Source organism: Silurus meridionalis, chromosome 20 (assembly GCF_014805685.1).
Source record: "Silurus meridionalis isolate SWU-2019-XX chromosome 20, ASM1480568v1, whole genome shotgun sequence".
In the NCBI taxonomy this organism is placed as follows: domain Eukaryota; kingdom Metazoa; phylum Chordata; class Actinopteri; order Siluriformes; family Siluridae; genus Silurus; species Silurus meridionalis.
The window spans coordinates 5,116,895-5,141,285 of NC_060903.1; the positions used below are offsets into that span (position 1 = coordinate 5,116,895).

General features: G+C 40.0%; 4 protein-coding genes across 5 annotated transcripts; 1 reads left to right on the plus strand and 3 right to left on the minus strand.

Annotated features, from left to right (window-relative positions):
* Window positions 1-2,168: 2,168 nt before the first annotated feature.
* Window positions 2,169-5,640, minus strand: tpgs1 (tubulin polyglutamylase complex subunit 1). Its single transcript, XM_046875873.1, has 2 exons — window positions 4,952-5,640; window positions 2,169-4,021 (listed from the first exon to the last, which is right to left on the minus strand). The coding sequence occupies exons 1-2, from the start codon at window positions 5,248-5,250 to the stop codon at window positions 3,475-3,477; spliced, it is 846 nt and encodes a 281-aa protein (XP_046731829.1). The 5' UTR covers window positions 5,251-5,640; the 3' UTR covers window positions 2,169-3,474.
* A 2,206-nt stretch (window positions 5,641-7,846) lies between these two features.
* LOC124403450 (inositol-3-phosphate synthase 1-A-like) lies at window positions 7,847-14,642 on the minus strand. Of its 2 annotated transcripts, none has more exons than XM_046877208.1 (11): window positions 14,491-14,642; window positions 14,196-14,319; window positions 13,275-13,436; window positions 12,757-12,886; window positions 12,319-12,512; window positions 12,086-12,235; window positions 11,310-11,525; window positions 11,040-11,204; window positions 9,715-9,828; window positions 8,895-9,112; window positions 7,847-8,202 (listed from the first exon to the last, which is right to left on the minus strand). In XM_046877208.1, exons 2-11 carry the CDS (start codon window positions 14,307-14,309, stop codon window positions 8,019-8,021), a joined length of 1,647 nt encoding a protein of 548 aa, XP_046733164.1. In that variant the 5' UTR covers window positions 14,310-14,319; window positions 14,491-14,642; the 3' UTR covers window positions 7,847-8,018. The 2 variants fall into 2 exon arrangements, with proteins under 2 accessions (XP_046733164.1, XP_046733165.1); XM_046877209.1 differs by having other exon boundaries at window positions 14,196-14,322; window positions 14,491-14,591.
* Window positions 14,643-18,327: 3,685 nt separating this feature from the next.
* LOC124403390 (ankyrin repeat domain-containing protein 34B) lies at window positions 18,328-21,512 on the plus strand. Its single transcript, XM_046877108.1, has 2 exons — window positions 18,328-19,034; window positions 19,810-21,512. Exon 2 carries the CDS (start codon window positions 19,911-19,913, stop codon window positions 21,318-21,320), a length of 1,410 nt encoding a protein of 469 aa, XP_046733064.1. The 5' UTR covers window positions 18,328-19,034; window positions 19,810-19,910; the 3' UTR covers window positions 21,321-21,512.
* Window positions 21,513-21,707: 195 nt separating this feature from the next.
* si:dkeyp-68b7.7 (zinc finger and SCAN domain-containing protein 21) lies at window positions 21,708-24,325 on the minus strand. Its single transcript, XM_046877109.1, has 2 exons — window positions 23,844-24,325; window positions 21,708-23,660 (listed from the first exon to the last, which is right to left on the minus strand). The coding sequence occupies exons 1-2, from the start codon at window positions 24,091-24,093 to the stop codon at window positions 22,756-22,758; spliced, it is 1,155 nt and encodes a 384-aa protein (XP_046733065.1). The 5' UTR covers window positions 24,094-24,325; the 3' UTR covers window positions 21,708-22,755.
* Window positions 24,326-24,391: the final 66 nt, after the last annotated feature.

The window sequence follows — 24,391 nt, forward strand, 5'->3', positions numbered from 1 at the left end:
TTTATTTGTTGTGGTTCCACAGAGAAGTAAGCCCATGTTCCTTAGCACAAGTGTTACCATCAAGTGGAAGAATAATGATTATTCAGTATATTTTCTGGAAATCACCCAAACGTCTTTCAGCTTTTCCCATTTTGTTTCTCAGGTGTCAAATATCACTTATTAAACACTTCTTTTTGCCGTTTCTCCTCGCCGGAGCCAATTAACACATTCGCACTTTAGAATAAGACGCTGTTGTGACTTCCTATCAGATCAGAAATGTATCTAAATCATCATGGGTTCATAGAATCATAGGCTGAAAGGGTGCTTGAGGAACTGTAATGAAGCCACGGTTTTACCTTGGCGTTTTTTTTTTTTTTACGATAAGCCATTTCTGGCACCTTTATAAAATGGCATGCTGACGTAGCTTGTTATAACGGCAATATAACAGCACACAGAGGTATATTTGTTGTACGTCTACGAATGCCTGGAGCATAGTTAGTTCATTTCAGTCACATTAGAAATCACATGGTGAGCAATCATTTGATGATTTTTTCCACCTATCTGTATGTTTTTCATTCTATAAATAATAAAGACTAGTCTTATTTTTCTAATAAATCTCTTCCTGAACAGTTCTTTTGTCATTTTCTGTCTGAGAACATCCACAAACACAATGTTGTTTCTTTCTGAAGGCTGTGTCATTGGAACTTTTCATTTCTGACCTAAGTGCTATTTCAGAATAGGTGTTTCAGCATAAATACACAACCACTGGAAGGGTATTTTCCATGTATTGTTTTAGTGTTCTCGCTTTGCCGACTTTGCATGCTTTTGACACACTGTGACGAGCCTGGCCTTGTTCTGTTTGTGTCAGCTGCTCCTGTTTTTATGACGCCGGAAGCAAGGAGAGGATGGGTGTTGAAGAAATATTTGTATTCAGCATAATTTGAGCTTATCAGCATTATCTGAGCTTAACAGATCAGACTGAGTGCAAAAGTTTGCTTTTTCCACCGATTGTGGATGGGGAAAAAAGAAAAAGGGAAATACTGAACACTGCATGAACAAAAGTTTGTGGCCCCCTGACCATGATTTGTATGTGCATTTTGAGCATTCCACATATTATAATAATAACCTCTAATCTTATGGGAAGATCAAGTTCCGCTAGATTTTGGATTGTGCTTGTTTAGATTTGGTTTTCATTCAGTCACAAAGGCGTTAATAAAATCAGTTTTGCCCCATCTGTAGCAGACTACATGGCAGATCAGACAATCAGTGCAGCATTGCATGATACCAGTTTGCAAAGCCCTGTATCACAGTACATACAGTACTATGTACAGATGTGACAGATGTGCATGAGACAAGCTCCAGAGAACACCGAAAGCATTAATACTGCTGACGTTCCACTGGAAAATGTCCAATTGATGTGAACCCAGTAGTCTGGCCTTAGTGCCGTGTGGCAGTGAGGATGATCTGGAAAACAAACACCCTTCTGAATTATTCATACGCGGATCCTCGTTAGGTTCGATAGCGTACACCGTAGTGCATCCGCCTTCTCCTGGAAATTGATTCTTCTCCTTCTCACTTCCTGTCTGTTGTCTGTGGAGATGCGTGACTGCACTGCTGATGCAACAAACAAAAGGATTCTGTGGCTTCTGGTGTGTAGAAAGCGTCTCTCTCTCTCTCTCTCTCTCTCTCTCTCTCTCTCTCTCTCTCCTGAGAGAAAGCAAGAGAGGTGGAGGTTTTCTTGTGCAAAAATAACGTAAATGATTAGCCTCCTACTCGGAATGATTCATTGCTGTTGCACTTAATGCGTCCCAGGGTCGCTCTATTAAAAGCGCAGCACCGATAACCTTAGCAACACATTAACTAATGTCTAAAGGCATGGGCAAAAATATCTCGGCTATAAAAATGAGTGTGCTTTCTCAAACGACTGATCTGGATCCCTAAATTACACTTCTCATTAGAGACGCTGTAAAATCGATGGCTAAACTCGTTTAGCGACATTGGAGAAAGTTCTACGAAGAAGGGATCTAGGCCGGGAGTTTCAGTATCACTGTCTGGATTCCTCTTTCCATAATTGTATATAATTATTTGAGCGTATATGCATATTTAATTACAGACTGACCCGCTAAGATTGTACCAGCTCAGTATGTTTTAGCACGGAAGAGGAAGTAAAAGTGAAGCTAGACTCAATGTGAAATTGGGAAGTTTTTCCCCAAAATATCAGGTGTTGCGTCCTTTATTGAAAAGAATACAGCGGCATGAAAACATTGGCATGGCTTTAGCAAAATAAACAGAGGCACAAATGTTTAACCTACCAGAGAAATCTTTCCATAATTACATCATTCAATGTTCTGTTTACTCAAGTAACAAGAACAGGATCTTGTGTCCCGTCAACTGGGTTAAAGTTGCTTGAGACTGCATAAAGAATGGTGAGAATGTTCTACCTCTGTGTTTGTGAGCTGTTGAATTTGAAAAGCTGAATCATTTTCTCTCAGAGGAACATCCTGTGAGACAATGTTTTGTGTGTTTTTAAATGAGATAAAAAAAAGCAGCAAAACGGCCAGACTGGCTTCAGCTGACAGGAAGCCTACAATAATTCTACTTTTTTAAATGTATTTTTGGCTAACCCTTTACACAGTGTGGTCTCAACTTCCTGTTCTTAGCTGACAGCGATGGAACTTGATGATGCCTTCTGTTGTTGTAATATGAAGAAAGTTGAACATGTGCTTTAAAATGCGCTTCTGGACGCCACGGCTGTACGTTACAATTACAATTACAATTTTTCCTTGGGATTGATAAAGAACTCCATCCATCAATCCATCAATCCATCAATCCATCCATCCAAATAGTGGGTATTTAATTTCCTATACCAGGTGGTATCAAAAAGTTTCGAGACTCGTTTTGTAACATGCCAACATCATCCTTCAACTCTCGTTCAACCGGTGTTATTCTCACCACGTGTGTTATCACGTCTGCTATTCTGACCACGTGCGCACCCTGTCAATGAGATCTCCTCACAACTGAGTTTCTCGCAGGAAACATGATCTCACTTTCGCTCCCACCCTATTCGCCAGATTCAGCTCCTGCGGACTTCGCCCCCCTTTTGAAGAAGATGAAGATCCAGCTCAAAGGTCGCCGTTCTGACACGATTGTGGAGATCCGGCGCGAATCTCAGAAGGTGCTCGACACGCTTACAGACTTACAGAAGACTTACAGGACAAATTCCAGAAGTGGCAGGAACATTGGGAGCTCTGTATTGCTGTGCAAGAGGACTATAGTGTGTAACCGTAAAATAAATGAAGAACAGAACTAGTCTCAAAACTTTTCGATACCAACTCGTAGCCTTCCTGTCCGAGTGCTAAAACGTTTATCAGTGTTTTTTAAAAAAAGAACATAGAGACGTTAGGTGTCGGATAAACTTTCAGCCTAAATGCACTTGTATCTGAGCACAAAGCTTAACACTTTAATCTTAATACTAGCTTCTATCTGCATTCTCACTCAGTGTACCACTCGCACCCTGGCTAAAAAGAGTCCTGCGGCGGCGTCCTCAAACTCACGCATGTCCATGCCCGGCCCTTCCCGCTCCCTGCTAGCACCTCGGGTCTCGGCCATGGCCCGCGCCAGCTCAGTGGGTGAGATCTTGGCACTGGCCTCGAGGTAACGTGAGGCATCAGGCCCGTGGGAGGTGTCCAGAGCCTCTCGCAGAGCGTTGAGGACAGCATCACATAATCCACGCTCGGCAGGCCGGTCAGAAGGACACGCCACTGCAGCATACAGGCACCGTGCTCTGCGTATGTACTCGGAAAACGACGTGCACGTCAGCACAGCCTGCCGAAACAGCTCAAAGGGCACCGCCTCGTAATCATGGCACTGCAGGTGATGCAAGAGCGTGGCAGCCGCTGCGTCCAACAGGCCGCTGTCACTACACACGCACCGCAGCATCTCAGTGTAGAGTCGGCCCTGGACTCCACCGGGGACGCGCCGGGCCGAGCCGCACCGGCTTAGCAGATCATATGCCACACGGATGTTGTTGTTGAAGGCAGATCTGAAAGTAATCATAGATGCCAGTGAAAGTCAGTTCCTTAATTATTGGCACCCCGTAATAAATGCGTGGGAAAAAAAATGGATTCTAAAAGTCATAATTATTGGCACCTCTGCATTCAGGACAGATTTTCAACCTTATATTGCCTACATAGTGGCATTCTGAATCTTCTCTTTAATACATGATTAAAATGATGAGAGAATCAAGGAAACTGAGCCAGTCCTCAAACTCAAGTCTCCCCAGATCCACCAGGGTCCATCTTTTCTCTGTTATGGACTTTCCAATCTCTATAACTAAAACACAGGGTTTCAGTTGCGTTTAGGGAACTAGATTTAGAAAAGAAACAAAAGGGACTTTTTTACTTGTCACGTGTACATTACAGCAGAGTGAAATTAGGTTATCGCATAATGCGATGTTAGAAAGCTGTGCTCAGACACAATAAAGCGCCCCTGGAGCACATAGGGTTAAGGGCCTTTCCCAAGGGCCCAAGATTAAACCCCTGAACCCCCTGAAAATATTAAACCACTAAACCACCACCTTTCTACAACCACTGAGGATTTTTTTTTTTGTGAATTTGGATAGACTTCTTTTTATCATTAGCGAACTTTACAATATTATTTGGACGATGAATTATTTTCAGCAGTAGTCGTAGTAGATGTAGTGCTGGTGTGGTGTGTTAGATGGTGTGAGTGAAATCAGACAGCAGCATCCCTGTGATTTTGTACAAGAAAACACGGATATACCATGACCATGTTGAGAATGAGCTACCATCCATATAACATCTTATCAGACGAACATCTTAATTAATGAACAAGCAGTGTGGGGAAACCTATAGGAATTACTGGAATGAAGTATACCTAAAACCCTTCCTCACGGTGAGTGATTTGTATCTCAGTACTGACGGTAAAGTGTGATATAAGGTGAGCTCCACACCTCTGTGAGTGATGCGCTAATCTGAGATGCCACAGCGCTTTGTTCATCTGCTGCTCCTCCAGCGCATCTCCATCACCATCTCCTGCATCACCTCCTCCAACGCTCTCAGTCTCCGACGCCTCGTTAGTGAAATGCTCAGCCAGGAATCCTATCGGATCCTCAGGTCGGGCCTCCACCAGCTTCAGCAGCGCGGCCCGGAGCTGCGATCCCACTCCGGCCTGACACAGGAACTCCTCATCGCTCTCGGCTTTGACTGCTTTGGGCTCCGCAGCTGAACCTGAGCGCCTCTTTTCCGCCATTAAACTTATAATTTAACCCGTGACTTACCAGTAAACTGACCTTCTCGTTCATTCCAGCTCAAACACACACACACACACACACACACACACACACACACACACACACACACACACGCTATAAAACGAGTTTATTCTATACACGCTCGCTGGTGCGCTGAACAGCCGCAGTGTTGCTATGGACACCGTTGCTGCACATGCGCAGTTCCGCCGTTTGACTGGTCAAGGCACACATTTTCAATCAATCCCAAACGCCTCCTGACTTCCTACGTAGTGTACTCGGTTACAATTACTTCCGCATACTATGTAGTGCACTAGTGTTGGAAATAATGCCGTTTGGAATCCAGCCACATCGTACATGGAAAACCAGATGCCACGTGCTGTTCAGTATTTTACTGCAGCGCTCCCCTACCTTTCTTGCACCATATATATGGTCAAAAGTATTCGGACACCTGTCCTTTCCTGCCATATGTGGTTCTTCTCTAAACTGTTCCCACAAAGCTGGAGGCACACAATTGTACAGGACGTCTTTGAATACAGTAAAAGAACATTTAGCGTTAACTTGATCTTGGAAACCCAAACCTGTTCCAGCATGGCAATGCCCCTGTGCACAATGTGAGCTCCTTGAATATATGGTTTACAGGGTTTGGAGTGGAAGATCTTGAGTGGCCTTCTATAGAGCGCTGATCTCAACCCTACTAAACACCTTTTGGATTCAATGTGAACACTGACTGCACCCCAGGCCTCCTCACCTCACCTACATCAGTACCTGACTTTACTAACACCCTTGTGGCTGATGAACACAAATGTCCACAAACACATTCCAAAATCTAGTGGAACATCTTCCCTGAAGAGTGGAGGGAATTATACGAGCAAATTGGGACTAAATGTGGAACGTGATGTTAAAAAAAAAAATTTTTTTCTCCCCAATACTTTTCCATTCTCTAGAATTCTCTATTTTAATAGAATTCTCTATTCCCAAACTATTCCAATTTGTTTTCGAAAAACCTCCTTAAAAACATGTAGACACAATATGGAAATGTGGGTCTGTTTTACAATTTATATACCAAAATGACATTAAAGGTTGTTAAATATAACCTGTTTCCATAGAGGCACGAGTGTGCAAAATGACTGTTAATAAAACAAATATTTTAGGATTATTTTTTACAATCGAAACAGATTGATATAAACACATTTCTTGTGAAAAATACATTTCTGAATAAATTAGCTTTATTAAGGGGATGGGCAGTATTTACGATCCATGTATTTCAAATATAAAATAGGATTCTGTCGTTTGTATTTGATAAAAAATTGGCTTCTTTTTTTGTGTTTTCTATTTTGAAAATACTGTAAAATACTTTGTAAGAAGTCTAAATGATGACATCATAAAAATGACTTGTTGAGATCAGAACAGAAAATCGATCCATTTGTCAGGAACATTGTAGCCCAGTTAAAGTAGCTGTTTAGTAGGATTATGATTTTGCATACCACTGCATGAATGACTGCCTGACAAATAATATATTATTAGATTTATAATTAACAATCAAATGATTAATTAGTTAGAAACTAGTTGCTATGAATACTGGTGAAATCAGTTGTCTTCTTATGCTTGACTGGTTTGTCATTGAGTCAGTGTTGCTGATGTAAAGTAGCCCTTCGTTACAAAACAACTAAATTAGTAACTTAATTAGGATGCAATTATAAATCATTTGCAAACTGCTAAACATTAAACTGTTAGTTACTGACCTTCAACTGGGAGATCACAGGGAAATGTATGTGAATATTTGATCTGTTAACTGGTTGCATATGTCAGATTTATTGCGTGAGTCAACCAGAGAAAAGCTGCTGCTATAAAACATTGTTTACTTAATCAACTGATTAGGTGTCATGGTGAAGAACAGATCAAATAGACCAATTAATGGAAGGTTTGCGAAGAAGTATTATGCTCCCTTGTAAAATTATTTAGTATTTTTAAAATAAAAATATAATAGTGTATTTTGATACATGGTGTGTGCCATATGTATTTGTACTTTATTTTGACTTTGCCCAACCCTGAGTGCTGTTTGATTGGCATCATGTTATGGAGCAGAAACTGGACTTGTTTGTTTGGAACAAAAGTTTTATTGTGACATGACAAAGCCCATAAAGATTTAAAATTGCACTAAAAATACAAGTTAAGCACAATAAGTATCAATAAAAATAACGTTTTTCTTACATTTTGCCGCTTGTTACTTTGCATAGATGTTTACATACATGTCTGGAGACTCCCAATTACTAATACAGTAATCCCTCGTTTAAAAAAACGAGTAGGGCACCCCAAGAATGCTATTTTACATATACAGTTCTGTACTGTATTAACATTTTACTTCATTTTATAAGTAATAATTATATTTGTATTCCTAAATTTCATTTTTTGAAATTAAAACTTCATAAAAACAAAGTTTCTTGGTCTATCGTGCTATCCGGCAAGAACCCGGGAAAATCAGCCAAACTAATTAGTCATGTGCAATTCAGCGATAAACCTGGAGCACGCGATTCGAACCACGGTGTTGAGGGAACCTTCATGTTTTATATTAGTAAAGTTATCACTTGCATAAAGTGCATTTTAAAAATGTGTTTATTTTTTTAATTCTCTTAGTTAATGGTCTCTAAGGAGAAATACAGTACATTGTGCTGTTAAACAGAGTTATTAGTCTAATCACTATTCTATTAGTCTAATTTTCAATTAGACAGAGTGATCAACAATCAGTCATGAGATGACAAATTTTTTTTTATCTCTCTACATTCTTCTGGTCAATGGCTCCATTACACTCAATGCAATGGTACGCTTTGGTGATGATGTTCTCTGTTGTGGCTACTGGGCTGTGAAGCTTCGTGGCTTGACAAACCTTGAAGCTTTTCTGCATCTTGTACTCGAGCTGCATGTGGTTCTGAGGAGGAAGACCGAGGCAAGCCCTGTGTGACAGAACCCAAGAGAGACAACCCATTTCAGTAAGATTGTACTGTATAGGACATCCCCATAGTCTCAGTTTTATATCATTTTTAAGATAGTAATATTCATTAGAGGTCGATCGATTTCACAGATACCGATATCTAGGTTGGATTGTAATTGCCGGTAACTGATTAATCACAAGTTTATTACAAAATTAAAATCACGAGTGTTCATCACCAGTAATATGTTCTAAATAAAATAAATATGAATATATGAATTAACATTTATAATAATATAATTAATAAATTATAAAAGTGCTCTCCATGCAGCGCACAGCCTTGCGTACAAAAACAAACACGCAGCATCAGCGATTTGTCTCTAAAGGCTGCTCTCGTAACGACAGCAGACCAGAAGCCGGAAAAACTATCGGTATGGATTTTTGCGGATAGACACATGTTCCACCAATCAACCATCGGTGCGGATTAAACGGTCGACCTCTTTATATACAATTTACTCTTTAACTACTGTATCTGCATCAATCTCCATATACACAGAATAATAAAAAAAATCCCGTTCATATTGTTTATAGTGATGAACAAAAGTGAGGTTCGGATATTAAGAATGTAACCAAAATTTGACAACTGCATTGTTATAAAATCCAAACATGGAAATCTTGGATGACCAAAAATCTGTAAACACCCAAACTTTTCTGTACCTCATGACATTTTCGATGCAGGCTCGCTGGCGGAAAAAAGAGTTGACCACCGGTGCCCCGGGTGGTACAATTGGTGCCTTGCAGAGAAAACTGAGTATAGATAGAACACTGTGGAAGGACTGGAAGGATGAGTCCTGTTGTGTGCGGAACGTGATGCGTTGACACAGCTCGGTCAGAATGACCAGGTCCAGAATGATAGGACTGGCCAGCAGGGAGTCCTAAATGTGGCAAAAAAATATATATATATTTTAACAAGTGTTTCAGCAAGTATTAAAAAATATTAATCCCGATATCTCAGTAAAATCACAAGGATCATGCACTGGCTTAGTAACAAAATTGAACTGTAGTGAAATACTACAGGAATATGCCTACTCCATCCACTAGGGGTCATAAGGTATTAGGTACCTACAGTAATGAAATAACAAAAGAAGAACCCTTTCCATGGAGGCAGCATGTAAACTGGTGTTTTACAGGCCTCAGTTCTCTTCAGTCATGCACTGAGAATCACATGAGTGTATGCAATGTATCAATTGTTCATTAATCAAATCATTAGAAAGTTGTTCTGGAGCCTCACATCTACAGGTCACCATGATTCATTTATCCTCTCTGACATAATGACTAGGGAGATGTTCTGTCTCATCACAAGGCAGAGACTGTTCTGTTTATAGATAGTTTGGTATCTCTGATTATTGTATTTATGATCAATTATACACCCTTTGCATGGACGCCGAGCGAGTTGAGTGTGATTCTGTCTGTGCAGAGAAAAAAACACAACCTAGCAAAAGTCCCTCTTTAGGCAATGGTTTTGTTGCAAACTCACCTCGCATGTATTGTGGAGAGCGATTGTGTTCGTGCCACCCATCATGATCTCTGAAGTGTATTCATCCATTGCACGTTTGCTGTCTCCCACATAGGGGACGTACTTAATGACCACCTAGATTGACAAAGTGTACAGGTCACAACTCAAAAGCACTGCTTCCTTTATCAGTTTTCATTAAAAGAATATTTGAATAATTCTTATTTCGGCTTCTCCCATTATGGGTTGCCACAGCGGATCATCCGTCTCCATACCCCCTCTCTAACACTCTCTCCATTACTTTGCACTGTTGACCCCATGCACCTGAACTCCGTCTTTCTCCTACTGACTTTCATCCCCCTTCTCTCCAGCACATACCTCCACAAATCACAATATCATCTGCAAACATTATAGTCCAGGGAGACTCCTGTCCAACCTCGTCCGTCAACCTGTCCATCACCACTGCAAACGGAAAAGGGCTCAGAGCCGATCCTTGATGCAATCCAACCTCCACCTTGAACAAGTCTGTTGTTCCTACAGCACACTTCACTGCTGTCACACATGTCCTGCACCACCCTCACATACTTCTCTGACACACCTGACTTCCTCAGACATTACCACAACTCCTCTCTCAGCACCCTGTTGTATACTTTTTCTAAATCCACAAACACAATGCAACTCCTGCTGACCTTCTCTATACTTCTCCGTCAACATTCTCAAAGCAAATAATGTGTCTGTGGTGCTCCTCGGCATGAAACCATTCTGTTGCTCACAGGTGGTCACCTCTGCTCTCAGCCTCTGTCTGACCTCTTCCCTGAAACTCATACTACAGTCTTCATCCTTGAGTTCCCACCATCTTATTCTTCTTTCAGTCCTCACTCTCCTCCTCTTCTTCTTCTTCACCTCCCAAACCATCCTCCAGACCACCATCTGATGCTGTCTAGCTACACTGTCCCCTGCCAACACCTTACAGTCTCCAATCTCCTTCAGGTTGCATCTCCTACATAGAACATAGTCCACCTGTGTGCACCTTCCTCCCCTCTTATACCTCACCCTATGCCCCTCCTTCTTCTTAAAATAAGTATTCAGGATATTTGAATAATTAAATTATGTATATATATTGAATATTCTATATATGCAAATGCTTTACAATTTATCATGCAAATTCTGGCATTAAATACCTTTATCTTACACACACACATTGTTTGGTAGCATGAAATATAAATGTATGGGAAAAAAATGTAGGCAACCATAGAAATGTGATGTTATGAAGCGTTTAAAATATTACACTGTATGTTGCAGAACAAAATTTAACCGGCAATAATAAATGGCACAGAAATCATTCTTACACAGTGGTCGGGTTTCTCTCCTGGCCTGTAGAGCACTGTATTGGACTCCACCATGTCGTCCACCACGTTGCTTTTGGAAATTTCTTTAGATCTGAACTGCTGTGGGGCAGATAGGTTCATGCCATCGTTGTTTCCAAGGTGATTGTAGCTTACAATGGAGGCCGGCTGCAATGAAAAAAATGAAACATGGTAACGCATGTAGCATAAAAGTCAAATCCTGAAAACGTGCTGCAATTACACAGCCTCTGACTAAAACTGCCTAGACCTTACCTTGATTCCAGCACTAACTAGAAAATCCACCAGAACTGACTTTATTTTCGTCTGGCCTGACTTGAAGTCGTCTCCTCCTATGAAGACCCCTTGCTGGACGGCCAGTTCCACAGCTCCGGGTACAAATGTGTTTTGAGGAGAGCCGTTGATGTAGGCACAACCCTCGAGAATACTAGCCACTGCAAACAGAGTGGATGGAGATACATCTCCTCCATTCTATATAGAAGAATACAAGGAGTTACTAAAAGTACTCATTGGACTGATTTACATTACAGGACACTGATTGATTCATGGTAATAATGTTAGTCTGTTACACAATTGATTTTTTAAAATCAATTGTGTAACAGTCAGCATTTCTGTTTGACCATTTTTATATAGAATAGAAATAAATAATCACTTTTGTTTTACTGAAGTCTCAAATCAAGCCTCATGCTCTATGTTAAAACTGGTTTCCCTAAAAATAAACATACATTTGATTAAAGCATCCATATTTGTCCATGCCCATGTTGATTAGTGTATTACAAAATGTTAAAAAGTTGTGGAATGTGGTCAGGGAGGTTATAAGGACACCTTTGCCTTCTGGCATCATAGGTACCATATTTAAGAAACATGTTCACAATTAAAATGTTTCAATCATTATTACAATGCATGCCTAAGTAGGTGTTGTTCCTCCAAACAACTGTGTTTATGTGGGGTTTTTATTAACTACACCCTTCGCATTTCTACAGTGTGCTTAAAGTGAGATCATTGCTAGACATCGTGTGCGTATCAGTTACCTTAATGGTAGTGAGAAGGTTCTTGGCAGTGTCATTGACACCAGTCATGACATCCGAGAATCTCTCTGTGTTTGCAGTCCACAGTACTATGACTTTATCCACGCCGCTCTTCTCTTTGAAGTCACGGATGTCTCTGCGGATTTGTTCCATCTGAATGAAATACCAATCACTTCTAATTATTTTACAAATGCAAACGTTTTTTGTATTAATTGACAGCACTTTCATCTTTGTACCTGCTCTGCCATGGTTCCCGTGAGGACGTTGTCTGCCCTGTGCTCCTGGTTGGCGGCAATGTAATCCGGGATGTAAATAGAGGGCCTTGGTTTAAGATGGCTCATGTGGGGACGAAGCATCTCCTGAAGGCTCCAGTCCAGAACCTGAGCACGCTCCATAGCATGACCAAGATCCATAGAGGAAATATCCCAACCTGAATCACACAAAAATACTCTTCATAAACTGTATAGAGAAAAACACAAATCCTCTACTGTGCTGATTCTGCAGCCAGGAACACATGTATATTTAAGCATAATTCTTGAGCTCCAGGATGACTCTGGACATCTGCATTTTTCTGGTTCTAGTAGGTAAACGGGTCATTGTGGACATTTTCATTCAAGCTATTTTCTGCTGCAAGGACTGGTTGGACTGGGATGAAAAATTGCCACCATCTTTACCATCAAATACGATGTCATTCGGGTGCACCATTGGCAGCAGGTCTCTGAATGGCACAAAGATCTCCCCCTTTGGCCCTGTGCCCAGAGACACAGTGGAGGACTGCAGCAACGAACCATAGTAATTGGCGCTCTTGGGGGAAAAAACAGAAAAGAAAGTTACACTGTCAGATTGTGCTTCTGGTGTTTTTTATTCTTTGGGTTGTGCTCTATAAAATTATAATAATATTATTATTATATACAAAGTATAAAACAATACATCAATGATATTCCTTCAAAAGTATAACTATTAAAGTTAATGAAGGATTGAAATATAGACACAAAGGGCGTCAAATTTTATTCACAAATTGCTGGTATTGAAGCAGGTTTTCCTTTCAGTCAGACAGGATCCACACACGATTTCACCTGCCTGATTGGTTAATCTTGGTTTTAATACACTGTGAGGCTTCCTTTCCAGGTAAAATTGGACACCTCTGTCTTATACACTGTTATTACGGAAAATAACTAATGAATGCTTTTACCTTGACACCAGTCTTGGTTTTCCAGGTCAAGCCAAGCTTATTGGCCAGCACAGCGGCGGTGACGGTGCTGCCGTTGTTTCCTCCCCAGCCCGCGAGCATGACCCCAAGCTTAGGCACATGACGCTCTGTGTGGAACATACACTCAGTACTGTGGGGTGTCACCTAGTGGTACAGCAAGGAAACATAAAAACTGGTAAAGTCAGGAGCTTCTTCAGTAGGATTTTCTACAGGAATGTGAAACATTACTATACAATATCTATATTGCAAAAAATCGTTGGGTTTTTTTGCACATCATTTATATTACGGCATTTAGCAGACGCCCGTATCCAGCATGACATTTATCTCATTCATACAACTGAGCATCTATACCAGTAAGGGGCCTTGCTTAGGGGCCCAGAAGTGGCAGCTTGGATTTAAACTCAAAACCTTCAGATCCAAAGTCTAATACCCTATCTACTAAGTTAACACATGTGATCCGAGATCGGCTATGTGAAGTGTGTTTTTCTTCGTTTTATGGAAAATAAACTCTAGCTACTGAATATGATACAAAAAAAATGGACTGGGTTTTTAAAAATGTTTTAATCAAACATCTCTCGTAGTAGCTAGAATTTTTAACAAAACAAATTAATAAGAACCTTTTTAACGATTGCCAGAGACCAAAATAGATTACGTTTACTCTTTTGAATAAATATAAATGGATAAAAAGTCAGGATTTAGTGGTTGCGTAGTGTGCGCATGCGCAGTGAGGAGAGACCCAGTTCTCATCCATTCATTTTCAGTAATCGCTTCATCCTGGGCTATACCAAGTACAATGAGAGGAAGACGTCTAGTAATTTTTATTACACATTTCGAAAAAGCTGAATAGACGTCCGAAAATGAGCAAAGAAAAAAGATCTAATGTTAGGTTTACTAGGGACTTACCGTGTACGTGTCTCCATCCTGGGTCACTGAAGTGGTCTGGTACGAGTACCGGGACTCGATGAACTTCTCAGTGTAGTGAACATTGGGGCTTTTGATGCGGATTTTCTCAGCCATTATTTAAGATCTGCTGAAAAAAGAGGTACAATAAAGGAATAGGATAATGATGGGTCAGAGGAAAATGACCTAATAATTCACCCAATGCTTATTGTCATAGCAAGTTCGTCTTACCATATTTATAAATAATAAACGCATTCCAGACACTAGGTTCAAGTTTTATTTTGGTAAACAAACCTACCTTAAAAATGTTTAAAATAGAATTAGTTCCTTCTGTGAAACACGGAAGCCAAGCAGTGAACACTCCCACTCAAATGACTGAATGAACCGCCCCGTTTCCGCTTTTTATACATTTTTGAAAGCGGTGTCCTCGCGCATGCCCCGCCTCCCGACCAATCAAATCCACGTCGCTGAATATTCTAGAAACAACAGAACAAACGTTTCATAATTGTAGGAGCTGTCAATCAAATCTGGAGTTTGAGTATACAGGAACATATTTCTGACAACATTTATTAAGATTATAGTTATAAGTATAATATATATATGTAATAATGGTGTATTTTACACACTGTGCACACGTTGTGTGCAAAGCAACTGCATGGATTAGTGGAATGATTTTAGCTGGTCCTGTCCTCTTTTATGAGAAATCTAGGTGCAATAAATGAGAGGAACTGGGTGTGAGAGCGTTACCTATCAAACAAATAAACCTGTTTTAATTCACTGACTGAATCGTAGTTAGGCTTAACCCTAAGCTCTCCATTCTTACAGTTTTTGTAAGAAATGTACATGCCATCGTTGTTTTCGATGATTAAACATAATACATTCCTTCAACCTTGCTGTGCCAGCATGCCTCATCTGACAACATACGATAAGGTTACACCCTTTGGTTTAATATCAAACTCTGTAATATTAAGACTTGGTAAAGAATGAACCCTTCTTTAAAAGTTTTCTTTTAAACATCAGAGGATCAAGTGGTGTGTTACATTTCCACAATTGTAGGATCTTGAGGTGTATGGAAATGTACATCAGGACTTTAAAAAGTCCTGAAGGTTAAAGTGTTGTTTCAGTTTTCTCAAATAAACATCATTCTCGAAAGAGCACTTACAGTTGAAATGAATGAAAGAAAAAGTAAGGTTGTCCGGTTACTAAGAAACTAAATTTTGTTGCTAAATGTAACGATAACAAACTACACTTAAACATAAATATATATATATATATATATATATATATATATATATATATATATATATATATATATATATATATATGTGTGTGTGTGTGTGTGTATATATATATATATATATATATATATATATATATATATATAAATATGAACAATTATAGTTCTTCCGTTCTTCACACTCAAGAACCCCACTTCCTGAGACTTTGTATGTGGTAAATTTCCACACAAGACCGAGTTGAGCATTGTGGAAATTTCCACAAGGATGCCCTGATGAATCATCGATCAAACTGGACATACTGGTTTTTTGTTTTGTAGTGTTTTGGCTTTACTTTAAACAATTATTTGCCGATTCGATTTTGTTACGTCTATCAATATTGTTTTTTGGTTTGTAAATCAGAACAAGACCGATCAAGAATTATTTGGGCTTTTTAAACTATTACATAAAAGTATTTCAACATTCATTTGTGAAGAAAAAGATAGGATTTGTTGTATGTAAACAACAGAAATATCTGATTCCCTAAGTCATCAAACATTCTGTAAAAAAGTTGGAAATTTCCATCCAAATCTAAACGCAGTCCTTTATATTAGCTTGACCTGTTTAGCAGAGTTATAGATTACATACAACGTTTAAAGTAAACATTTATAACCAGTGTAACAGAGCAGCTATCTACAAAGTACAATGTCTAAATATGTTGTTTATTAGCATGGCAGCAGCTGGGCTGAGTATTTTGTAAATAATTGTAGGATTTATAGTATTAGCTTTCAAATGTTCAAAGCAGCAGGTAGACTTTGTCACACTATCCAACTATATTCCCAATCTCACCATCAGGCATTCTGAATTAATTATTTATTTGCTTGTTTTTCTTCTTATCAGATGACAAAGTGTACACGAAGTGGGGCTCTGACAGCGTAATACTACAGTTACGTTAGCTTGTCCTGTTATTTTTTACGACAAGACAACATCTCTAGTTTTTGTCTTCATTGTGTGTAATGAGAGAAACTGGGCATGAGAGCAGGGAACTAAACCATTCCCTCTCAAACAAATACACATGCATTTCTATCCACTGAATTGTAAATACATTTAACCCTAAACCAATCTTTTTCATTGTACTTGGCCTGAGTAAACATTAAAAAAGTTTACCTCTTAGATCTTAGATCAAACTGTTGCTTCTTAATTACTCAATTACCTCAATATTAATATTTTTTAAGCGAATTCAATCTCGCTTTTGTAAACTCTATCATTCAAAAGTCACTAATAAACTAAGGGTTTATTTTTAAACTGTTGATTACAATCTTTTACATGAGTATTTGTTGTCTGCAACTGCTTTAAATCTTTCAGGTTGTAGACAGTTGACGTAAATGTACGTCAGAGATGGGTTAAGTTCACTTTGGTGTTCTTCAGGGTTCAATTTTGGGCTCCCTACTTTTTTTAGCCTTTACATTTATCCTACTGGTCAACTGTAGTTTTGTTGCAGATGACCCACAGGTTTAACTTGACATTCACATGACATTTACATACACACACACACACACACACACACCCTCTGGTCTCACCCTCAATTCATAAACCGGCGCACGGCTACGCCCCGCTGCCACACATTCTTTTACAGAAACATTAAAAGATTGCTATACAAGCTGCACATCAATAACTCTGAAGTATATCCAAGTGTTATTTCTATAGTATTGTCCCTTAAAAAGGTATACTAAATTGTTTGCTGAAATGTGAGGGGTATACTCATATCTTTTAGCGTAGTTGTTATTTACAGTTGTAGATTGTCTATATTTATAGTGGATTAGAATATGGTACCGGTGTTAGGGTGTAATTAACTAGAAGATTTTCTAGTGTTTTCAAAAGGAAAACACATTATATGCAACATAAGCTGAATTAGCAAGCAATTGATGATAAGCATACTTCTTAAAATCAAACATAGTGCCATGATAGCACAAGTTTCAGGCCCAGGTCAAGGGTACTTCTGTTTTATCTCACCTTCAGGAAAATTGTGTTAGCACCTGGATACCTTCATAATATGAGCAGAAAAAGCACTAACCCTTTTGTGCATGAAATGGGGAACAGAACCCATTTTCAAGTATAACTGCAACATCATGTCTCTTAGAACAAAACATGTAGAACAAAGGTCATTTGGTGAACCGCCAGCCATTACAGCATCAAGCTGACTTGTTGGCAAGTAATCACTGCACCTCCCCATGTGTTCAAATAAGTTTAATATCTGTGGTGTGAATCCACATTAGTTTGCCCTTTACTTGCCCTGCAGCATCTGTGAATAACAGAATCTCGAATGGCTAGTAATGATTGCAGGTGTTGAATATACTGACCTTGAATCAGTCTCTTCGCTCGAAATGCTGAGCAATCACTGGATACTGGTGGTAGCGTAAGCTAACTTTTGACTTCAACTAGAAAAAAGTATTCGATATTTGTGCTCATTGGGTGAGGCGTCCATAAACTTTTGCCATTTAGTGTATGTAGTTCTTTAGAATACAATGCCAAAGATCCCCCACCATCCACTACATTTGAATATATTCATGGAAAATATACTGATTATATGTGTACTGATTAATACTGGATAAATAATGTATCAATATTATTTTATAACAAAAAAAACTGAATAAATCTAATTAATGCAATACATCTTTAGTAAATTTATTAAATCAAATGAACAATTTAAAGGGCACAAATTTAATAAAGTCAAATTCAATAAATAAATAAAAAGTAATTAGTTTACATTTGTTAGACCCCATTTGGGTAATACTGATGTTTATGTGTGTGTTTTACATTTAATATTGAATTTTCTAAAGATATGACCTACTTAGCTTTTTTTTTTTTTTTTTTTACTTATTTCAGACTACTTTAACAAATGTCTTCATTCCTTCCATCTTTCATTCATTCACTTTCTCGATGTGCGGAAATCGGAAATGTCAGGAATTTCTACTTTTAAGGGAAATTTTTTAACCTGGACAAAAAACGCTAAAGAATTCATAGCATAAGCGTTAGCATTGCTTGTCACTTCCTGACTAGCCGCTAACACTAGTGCTTTAGCGTTTTCATTCATGCGCAAAACAAATCTTATTTCCGGAACGGAGTGAGTAGCCACTGTGACACTGTGCTAACTCTAGTTTTCTTTTTTTTTTTATACCCCTGAAAGTGTGAGGCGAAGACTAATTAAACTTGCAGTCTGGCACTTAATACATTCCTGAGGGAACTCAAAAACGTAACTATGTTCCGCATGTAAAAAAAAAAACCAAAAAAAAAACAAACAAAGGATTGCATTCTGTACCGAACCGAAAGCCCGGTACCAAAAGAATTTCAGTACCAATATGTGTACCGTTACACCCCTAATATACATATAATTACAAATGTTTGTGTGCGTTTTAAATTCATTCCATACTGTTAAAAATACACTATTTTGTCCTCACATGCACTGATGTGCCTAAACACACAGAAGTATGCCCTCCCCTGTCAGAAAAACATGCTCTCTGACTCCCTCCAACAGATCTCAAAATCATTTGACCTGAAGCCCATCTGCTTACACAAAGCCAGGACGAGGACCTGCATCGGGTATCAAGGATCTCAAATTTAACAAAAGGTCAGTTTCAACTTTTCTTTTCTTGCAGTTACAAGACAGGAGAAAAAAAGATATTTATTGACACATGTACAACATCATACGATACACTTGTTGAAACTTAAGCCAGTGTTTTTATTTAAGTCAGATTTACTACTTAAATAAGTGCCGTCATTGAACTAATAAGTGTACTGTAATACAAACGATTCATCACCTATTATGAAATCTATGTTTATGAAATGAACCAAAGATACCACAGGCTTAGCAGTAAACTTATGGAATGTATAATCTGAGGTAAAAACCATCTGTAAATATATGAAACTTAATATAATATTCATAACATAAAAATCTAGTTAGAAGGTGGCGCAGCATGCTGTAGCTTGCTGTATTTAAATAAATGGCTGGTTACACAATGTTTCTAAAGGCTGAGGCAGTACAGCTGACCTCTTTTCCCTTTTAACTCGGTCAGCCTTCCTACTGACATGAAAGCATTTCAAAGCAACGGGCATTCAAACAGATCCCATGCTATTGCAGCACTGCCTTCAGTGCTTGACATTTTAAGCTTAAAAAAAATAAAAAATAAAAATCACTAATGGGCACTTGCCCAACCATGCTGGCCTCCTTCCACAAACTAAAAGAATACATTCCTCATTGTGGACCGAATGTTTATTTACATGCACTGATTTACAAAACTGGTATTTACCGATTGAACTGCACAAGAAATTAGGTTATTTAAAAAAAATTAAATGTTACGTTCTGTCTGACAAAAATGCCCTTTTCTTGTTCTTGCACCGCTCAGCACTGAAAACATGTACATAGACGAGCATTAAAAACCTTTATTGGCCCAAGATCTTGTCACAGACTACATCTATAAAGATCCCATATCACATATTTGGCACTATGGCTGAGCGGCAGAACTACCTGGAGGACGGAAGCCCTCTTATCAAGGCAGCCGAATTAGGCAAGATGCGTCTGGTTCGGCTGCTGGTGGAAGGAGGCGCGCAAGTCAACGAGCGCAACCAACGTGGTGATACGCCTCTTCTAGCCTCATGCCGAGCACTGAGGGCCGACCAGTCTGGAAACACTACCTCTCTAAAGCTCATCCATTTCCTTCTCCAGCACCATGCTGATCCCAACGCCCAGGACAAGTTTGGACGCACACCCCTCATGTACGCTTGTATGGAGCGGGCAGGTGCTGAGGTGGCTGCAGCTCTGATTTCTGCTGGCGCTGACCCTAGCATGGAGGACTACGCTGGAGGTTCTGCGCTGGTCTACAGCATCAACGCCCGTGATCAGGAGACCATCCGTGTGCTGCTTGATGCTTGTAGGGCTAAAGGGCGTGACATCATAATCATCTCCACAGATCTAAGCACAGGTGATGCCACTGTTAGCCAACGCTATCTAAACGTGCCCCCTTCGCCCGACACCTCACCTGTCGCATGCATGTCACCTTCTGACATCGAGCTCAAGACAGGCTCACCGAATTCTGAGACTGAGGCAGAGGGGTTCTTCAATTTCAGAGCTTCGGGAAGGAGAGGAAGCAGAGCGGCGTCGCCTCTACTTCTAGAGCCAGAGCAGTCAGATCGCCAGCGGCTGAATTCTGAACCCTGGCTAACCATTCACAACTTGGCACACCTTAGTCGCACCTATGAAGAAAGGATTGCAAAGGGAGCTGTGCAGGAAGAAGAGGATAAGGAGGTGAAGCACAGCAACCTTCCTCCGAAAGTGGATCCGAGCAGCTCCTCCACAGCTGCTAATCTCAAACCCGGGCGAACGTTTTGCAGGAACCACACCGAGAACTTGGGTGCACCAACTGAAGCGCATCTAAACAATCGACGGAACACTCTTCCTGCTCTTCCTGGACAGAATTTACTTCAGCTTCCCACCTTATCACTCAATTTATCCAGCTCAGACACACACCTACATGACCAGCCAAGCACTATAACACTACCACCAGTTCCTACCAGTAAAAACTTCCACCATTCCACTATCAACACCAGCACCTGCTCTCTGGCACCTCCAGCTGCTCAGTGCGGATTTAACACCATGAGAAAATGGAAACCACAGGAGCATTTATGTTTAAAGCCCCAGGCACGCAATACCACCATCCTGCCTCCTCTCTCAGTCAACTGCACTGCGAACACATTCACACAATCCTGTGGTGATGAGGAAAGCACTGCAAACACAGAAGAGACCCAAGACCATAGACAGGAAGGCACAAGGGGCAAGAGATTTCCACGTCGCCACTCCATTCAGCTCGAGCAGATAAAACAGGATGGTGGGACTGACGAGATCCTCTTCATCTTGTGAAATACCAGATTTGAAATATAGCCATGCAACACAAGTAAAACTGAGCAAATCAACCAAAAAATATATATACAACTAATTTCTAAGTACATTATGATATAAAGGAACATCAAATATATGTTGTATAGGAGTGTTTCAAAATATTTAATTCACTTTTTATAAACTTGTATTAGGAAATAAAAATGTGCAATAGCAGCATGTTTGAATCTCCCTTTCTGACATAATGACATTTTTCCAAGAGATTTTAGGCCCATGTTTGCTTTTATACATTATAACATTTTATATAACATATTTTGCCCTTCCATGTAATAACTGTCTCCAAAATGACTTCAAAATGATTCGAAGCATCGTAAGAAAATAATAATAATAAAATCACAGTAAGGTTTTGAATTCTTTATGCCAATTTATTTTATTTATTGAATTGTAATTGCACAATTATATGCCACTGATTAACCTTTTGGACTGCATTTGAGTTATACAAGGCAAAAGAGCCTTTCAATCAGAGACCCAGAGGCCTTTCCCAAAAAGCAACTTCCAAGATCGGACATAAAATGATACCATTTTGTCAAGAACAGAAAATAATTCAGTCATGATTTTCAAATAAAAGCTTTTGTGGTGTTTTTTTTTTTTTTTTTTTAAGCAGCAGCATGAATGAAAAGCATATTTGGACATCATAGCTTAGCTTTAAATAAAATTTAATGTCAGGTCTAGTCAGTTTTCTTTTTATCTGAATTGACAATGTTGGTTTCCTCCTCCTCCCACAAGAAAATGATTATACTTAAGCTGTATTTTGTTGTATTAACGGTCATTTCTGAAAGAAAAAAAATAAAATCTGGACCACTCTAACATTTGTCCCAATCCTATACACAATATATCAAATGGGGTGCGTAAAACATGCTCTGTGATTTTGGTGCCAGAAATCAAACCCACCAACAAGTGAATAAACCAGAAAACAAGCAAATAAATAATATGTCAACTTACGTGTTGTGATGGCGACGAATTCGAGAATAAAAAGCACCAATAAATATCAAGCGCATTATTAAGTCTATGCAAGTCCCTGTGTGCAAAAAATCAGAGAAAACCCTGCTATATATAAAATACAAAAATATGTATATCAGTACATCAAAGCCCTATGAAGTATGCATGATGTGGTTTGGGACGCAGCCCTGCATACCTCCTGAAGGTGTCCAACATGCCTTTGTGAATCCTTTACATTGTATGATATTTAGCACAATGCATAGTACAAGATGTTCTTCTACATGTAGAATATACCAAAGCTCGTAACTCTTACATCCGGCAAATCTGACTTTAGTCGTTCCATTTGAATGTTCTTGGTTTTGTTTTGTGATTTGAAAATGAAAACGCATGAAAACTAAGCTCGGAATCTGACAACAAAGGGGGAAAAAACAAGACAAGTCCAACAATAAAAGAAGATTCGTTACCACCCTTGTACGCTGTGTAGACGTACATGCCTGAGGCAGTTATCCTGCCTGGAAAACATCTTGCCACAGAGCTGGCAGTGGTAAGGCTTCTCACCCGTGTGTATGCGCTTGTGAGTGATCAGTCTCATTCTCTGGGTAAATCCTTTACCACATTCCTCACAACGAAAGGGTTTCGACCCGACATGGCTGGTCTGAGTGGTTTGGCGCACAGGAACCATGTCGGGCATTGAGAAAGAACTGGTGGGTAAATGTCCATGTGAGCGCGGCACTGCTCCGAACACGTGTCTGTTCTTGTTGCTATTTAATAGCCTCGATGCTTTGACGTGACCCATACCGTCCCTAATCTGTCCATACTCAGAGTTTTTCGGAACGTTGCTCTCAAACTGCATCTCGCGGACGTGCGGCGAACCAAACGAATCGACGTGTTTGTTGGACCCGTTGTGAAGATGCACGTTGAGCGGCTCCTTCATCACCTGGGCCAGACTTTGGTCTGTGGGAATCTGTTCATACTGCTCTAACACCATACAGCCGTCAGGGACGGAGAACTCATTCGCCGCGTCGTCTTCCATGGACGGCCAGAGATGCGCGCCTCTCGGGTCCGTTTTGTGCTCCGAACTCACGCTCGGGTCTGCCATGCTGTAATCTGCTCGCTCGAGGCTCAGCTCCTGATCCACCAGCTCTTCCACTTGCTCAATTTTCATCTCAAACTCCAGGCTGCTGAACTCCTCTTCCTCATGCCTCGGATCCCGGAGCTTCTCCCCTCGGACCTCTGGCAGACTTCTGGACTCTTTCGCGAGGTGGTGAGAAGACGGGAGCGGTTTGTCATGTAGGTTCGGTTTCTCATCTTTCAATGTTTCCACCTGGTTCATGGGGACCGCTTCTTTTCTGCCTGGGATTACATCTGTCAGATATGAATAATAGATGCAGACCAATTAAATTTGTACATATTTATGGGGATATCTTAATCAAACAAGGGGTTACACAAAACAATGCATAATAATAATAACGTACAGGGTTAGAAATGTTTTAAAAAAGGGTGTTCTGTTAAGAGTGTTCTGTGAGTATGAACCCTCTTTACTCTGACCTGCAGCCAGCATTTCCACCTGAACCCCGACTGAACACTTGGATAACACGGTCGCCTGCACTTTCTTCAGCTCTTTCTCGGTGACCTGGAGACGCTTCTTCAGTCCATCGATCTCGTCCTCCCTCCGTTTCATCTCGCGGTGATACACGGCGCTGTCGTCCTGAATGAGCTGGCTGATCTCCGCCACGGCTGCCTTCGTTAACACGTCCAATATGGCGCTTATTCGCGTCTGCAGCACCGCAGCAGCCATTTCCCTTCACTGATAACACAATCCGGCAAAGCGACGTCGAGCTCCTGTGACAAAAATGTCCATCCAGCAGTCCAGCAAACGGCAAAACGGCAGTTTGAGGTGGAACAAGGAAACGGTTGGTAAGACGAGACAGTTACAGAGACAGAAACGGCGACACAACAGATGACGTCACTTCCGGTATAAAACCCCAAATCCTGATCACACACGCCACATCAAAAGTCTACAAAAATAAAAAGAAATTAGCTATTTCTGAGTTTAATCTATATTAGTAATAAACCTTTATTTATTATTGTACTGT

What these genes read in the sequence shown, in the direction of transcription:
- tpgs1 (XM_046875873.1), bottom strand. Translation starts at nt 5,250, where the DNA reads ATGGCGGAAAAGAGGCGCTCAGGTTCAGCTGCGGAGCCCAAAGCAGTC. An exon ending in TTAGCGCATCACTCACAGAG is followed by an intron (nt 4,022 to 4,951) that starts GTGTGGAGCTCA and finishes GATTACTTTCAG; the next exon opens with ATCTGCCTTCAACAACAACA.
- LOC124403450 (XM_046877208.1), bottom strand. Translation starts at nt 14,309, where the DNA reads ATGGCTGAGAAAATCCGCATCAAAAGCCCCAATGTTCACTACACTGAG. An exon ending in GAGAGAAACCCGACCACTGT is followed by an intron (nt 9,829 to 11,039) that starts GTAAGAATGATT and finishes TTGTCAATCTAG; the next exon opens with GTGGTCATTAAGTACGTCCC. An exon ending in TGCATCGAAAATGTCATGAG is followed by an intron (nt 8,203 to 8,894) that starts GTACAGAAAAGT and finishes TCTGTCACACAG; the next exon opens with GGCTTGCCTCGGTCTTCCTC.
- LOC124403390 (XM_046877108.1), top strand. Translation starts at nt 19,911, where the DNA reads ATGGCTGAGCGGCAGAACTACCTGGAGGACGGAAGCCCTCTTATCAAG.
- si:dkeyp-68b7.7 (XM_046877109.1), bottom strand. Translation starts at nt 24,093, where the DNA reads ATGGCTGCTGCGGTGCTGCAGACGCGAATAAGCGCCATATTGGACGTG. An exon ending in GGTGGAAATGCTGGCTGCAG is followed by an intron (nt 23,661 to 23,843) that starts GTCAGAGTAAAG and finishes CATATCTGACAG; the next exon opens with ATGTAATCCCAGGCAGAAAA.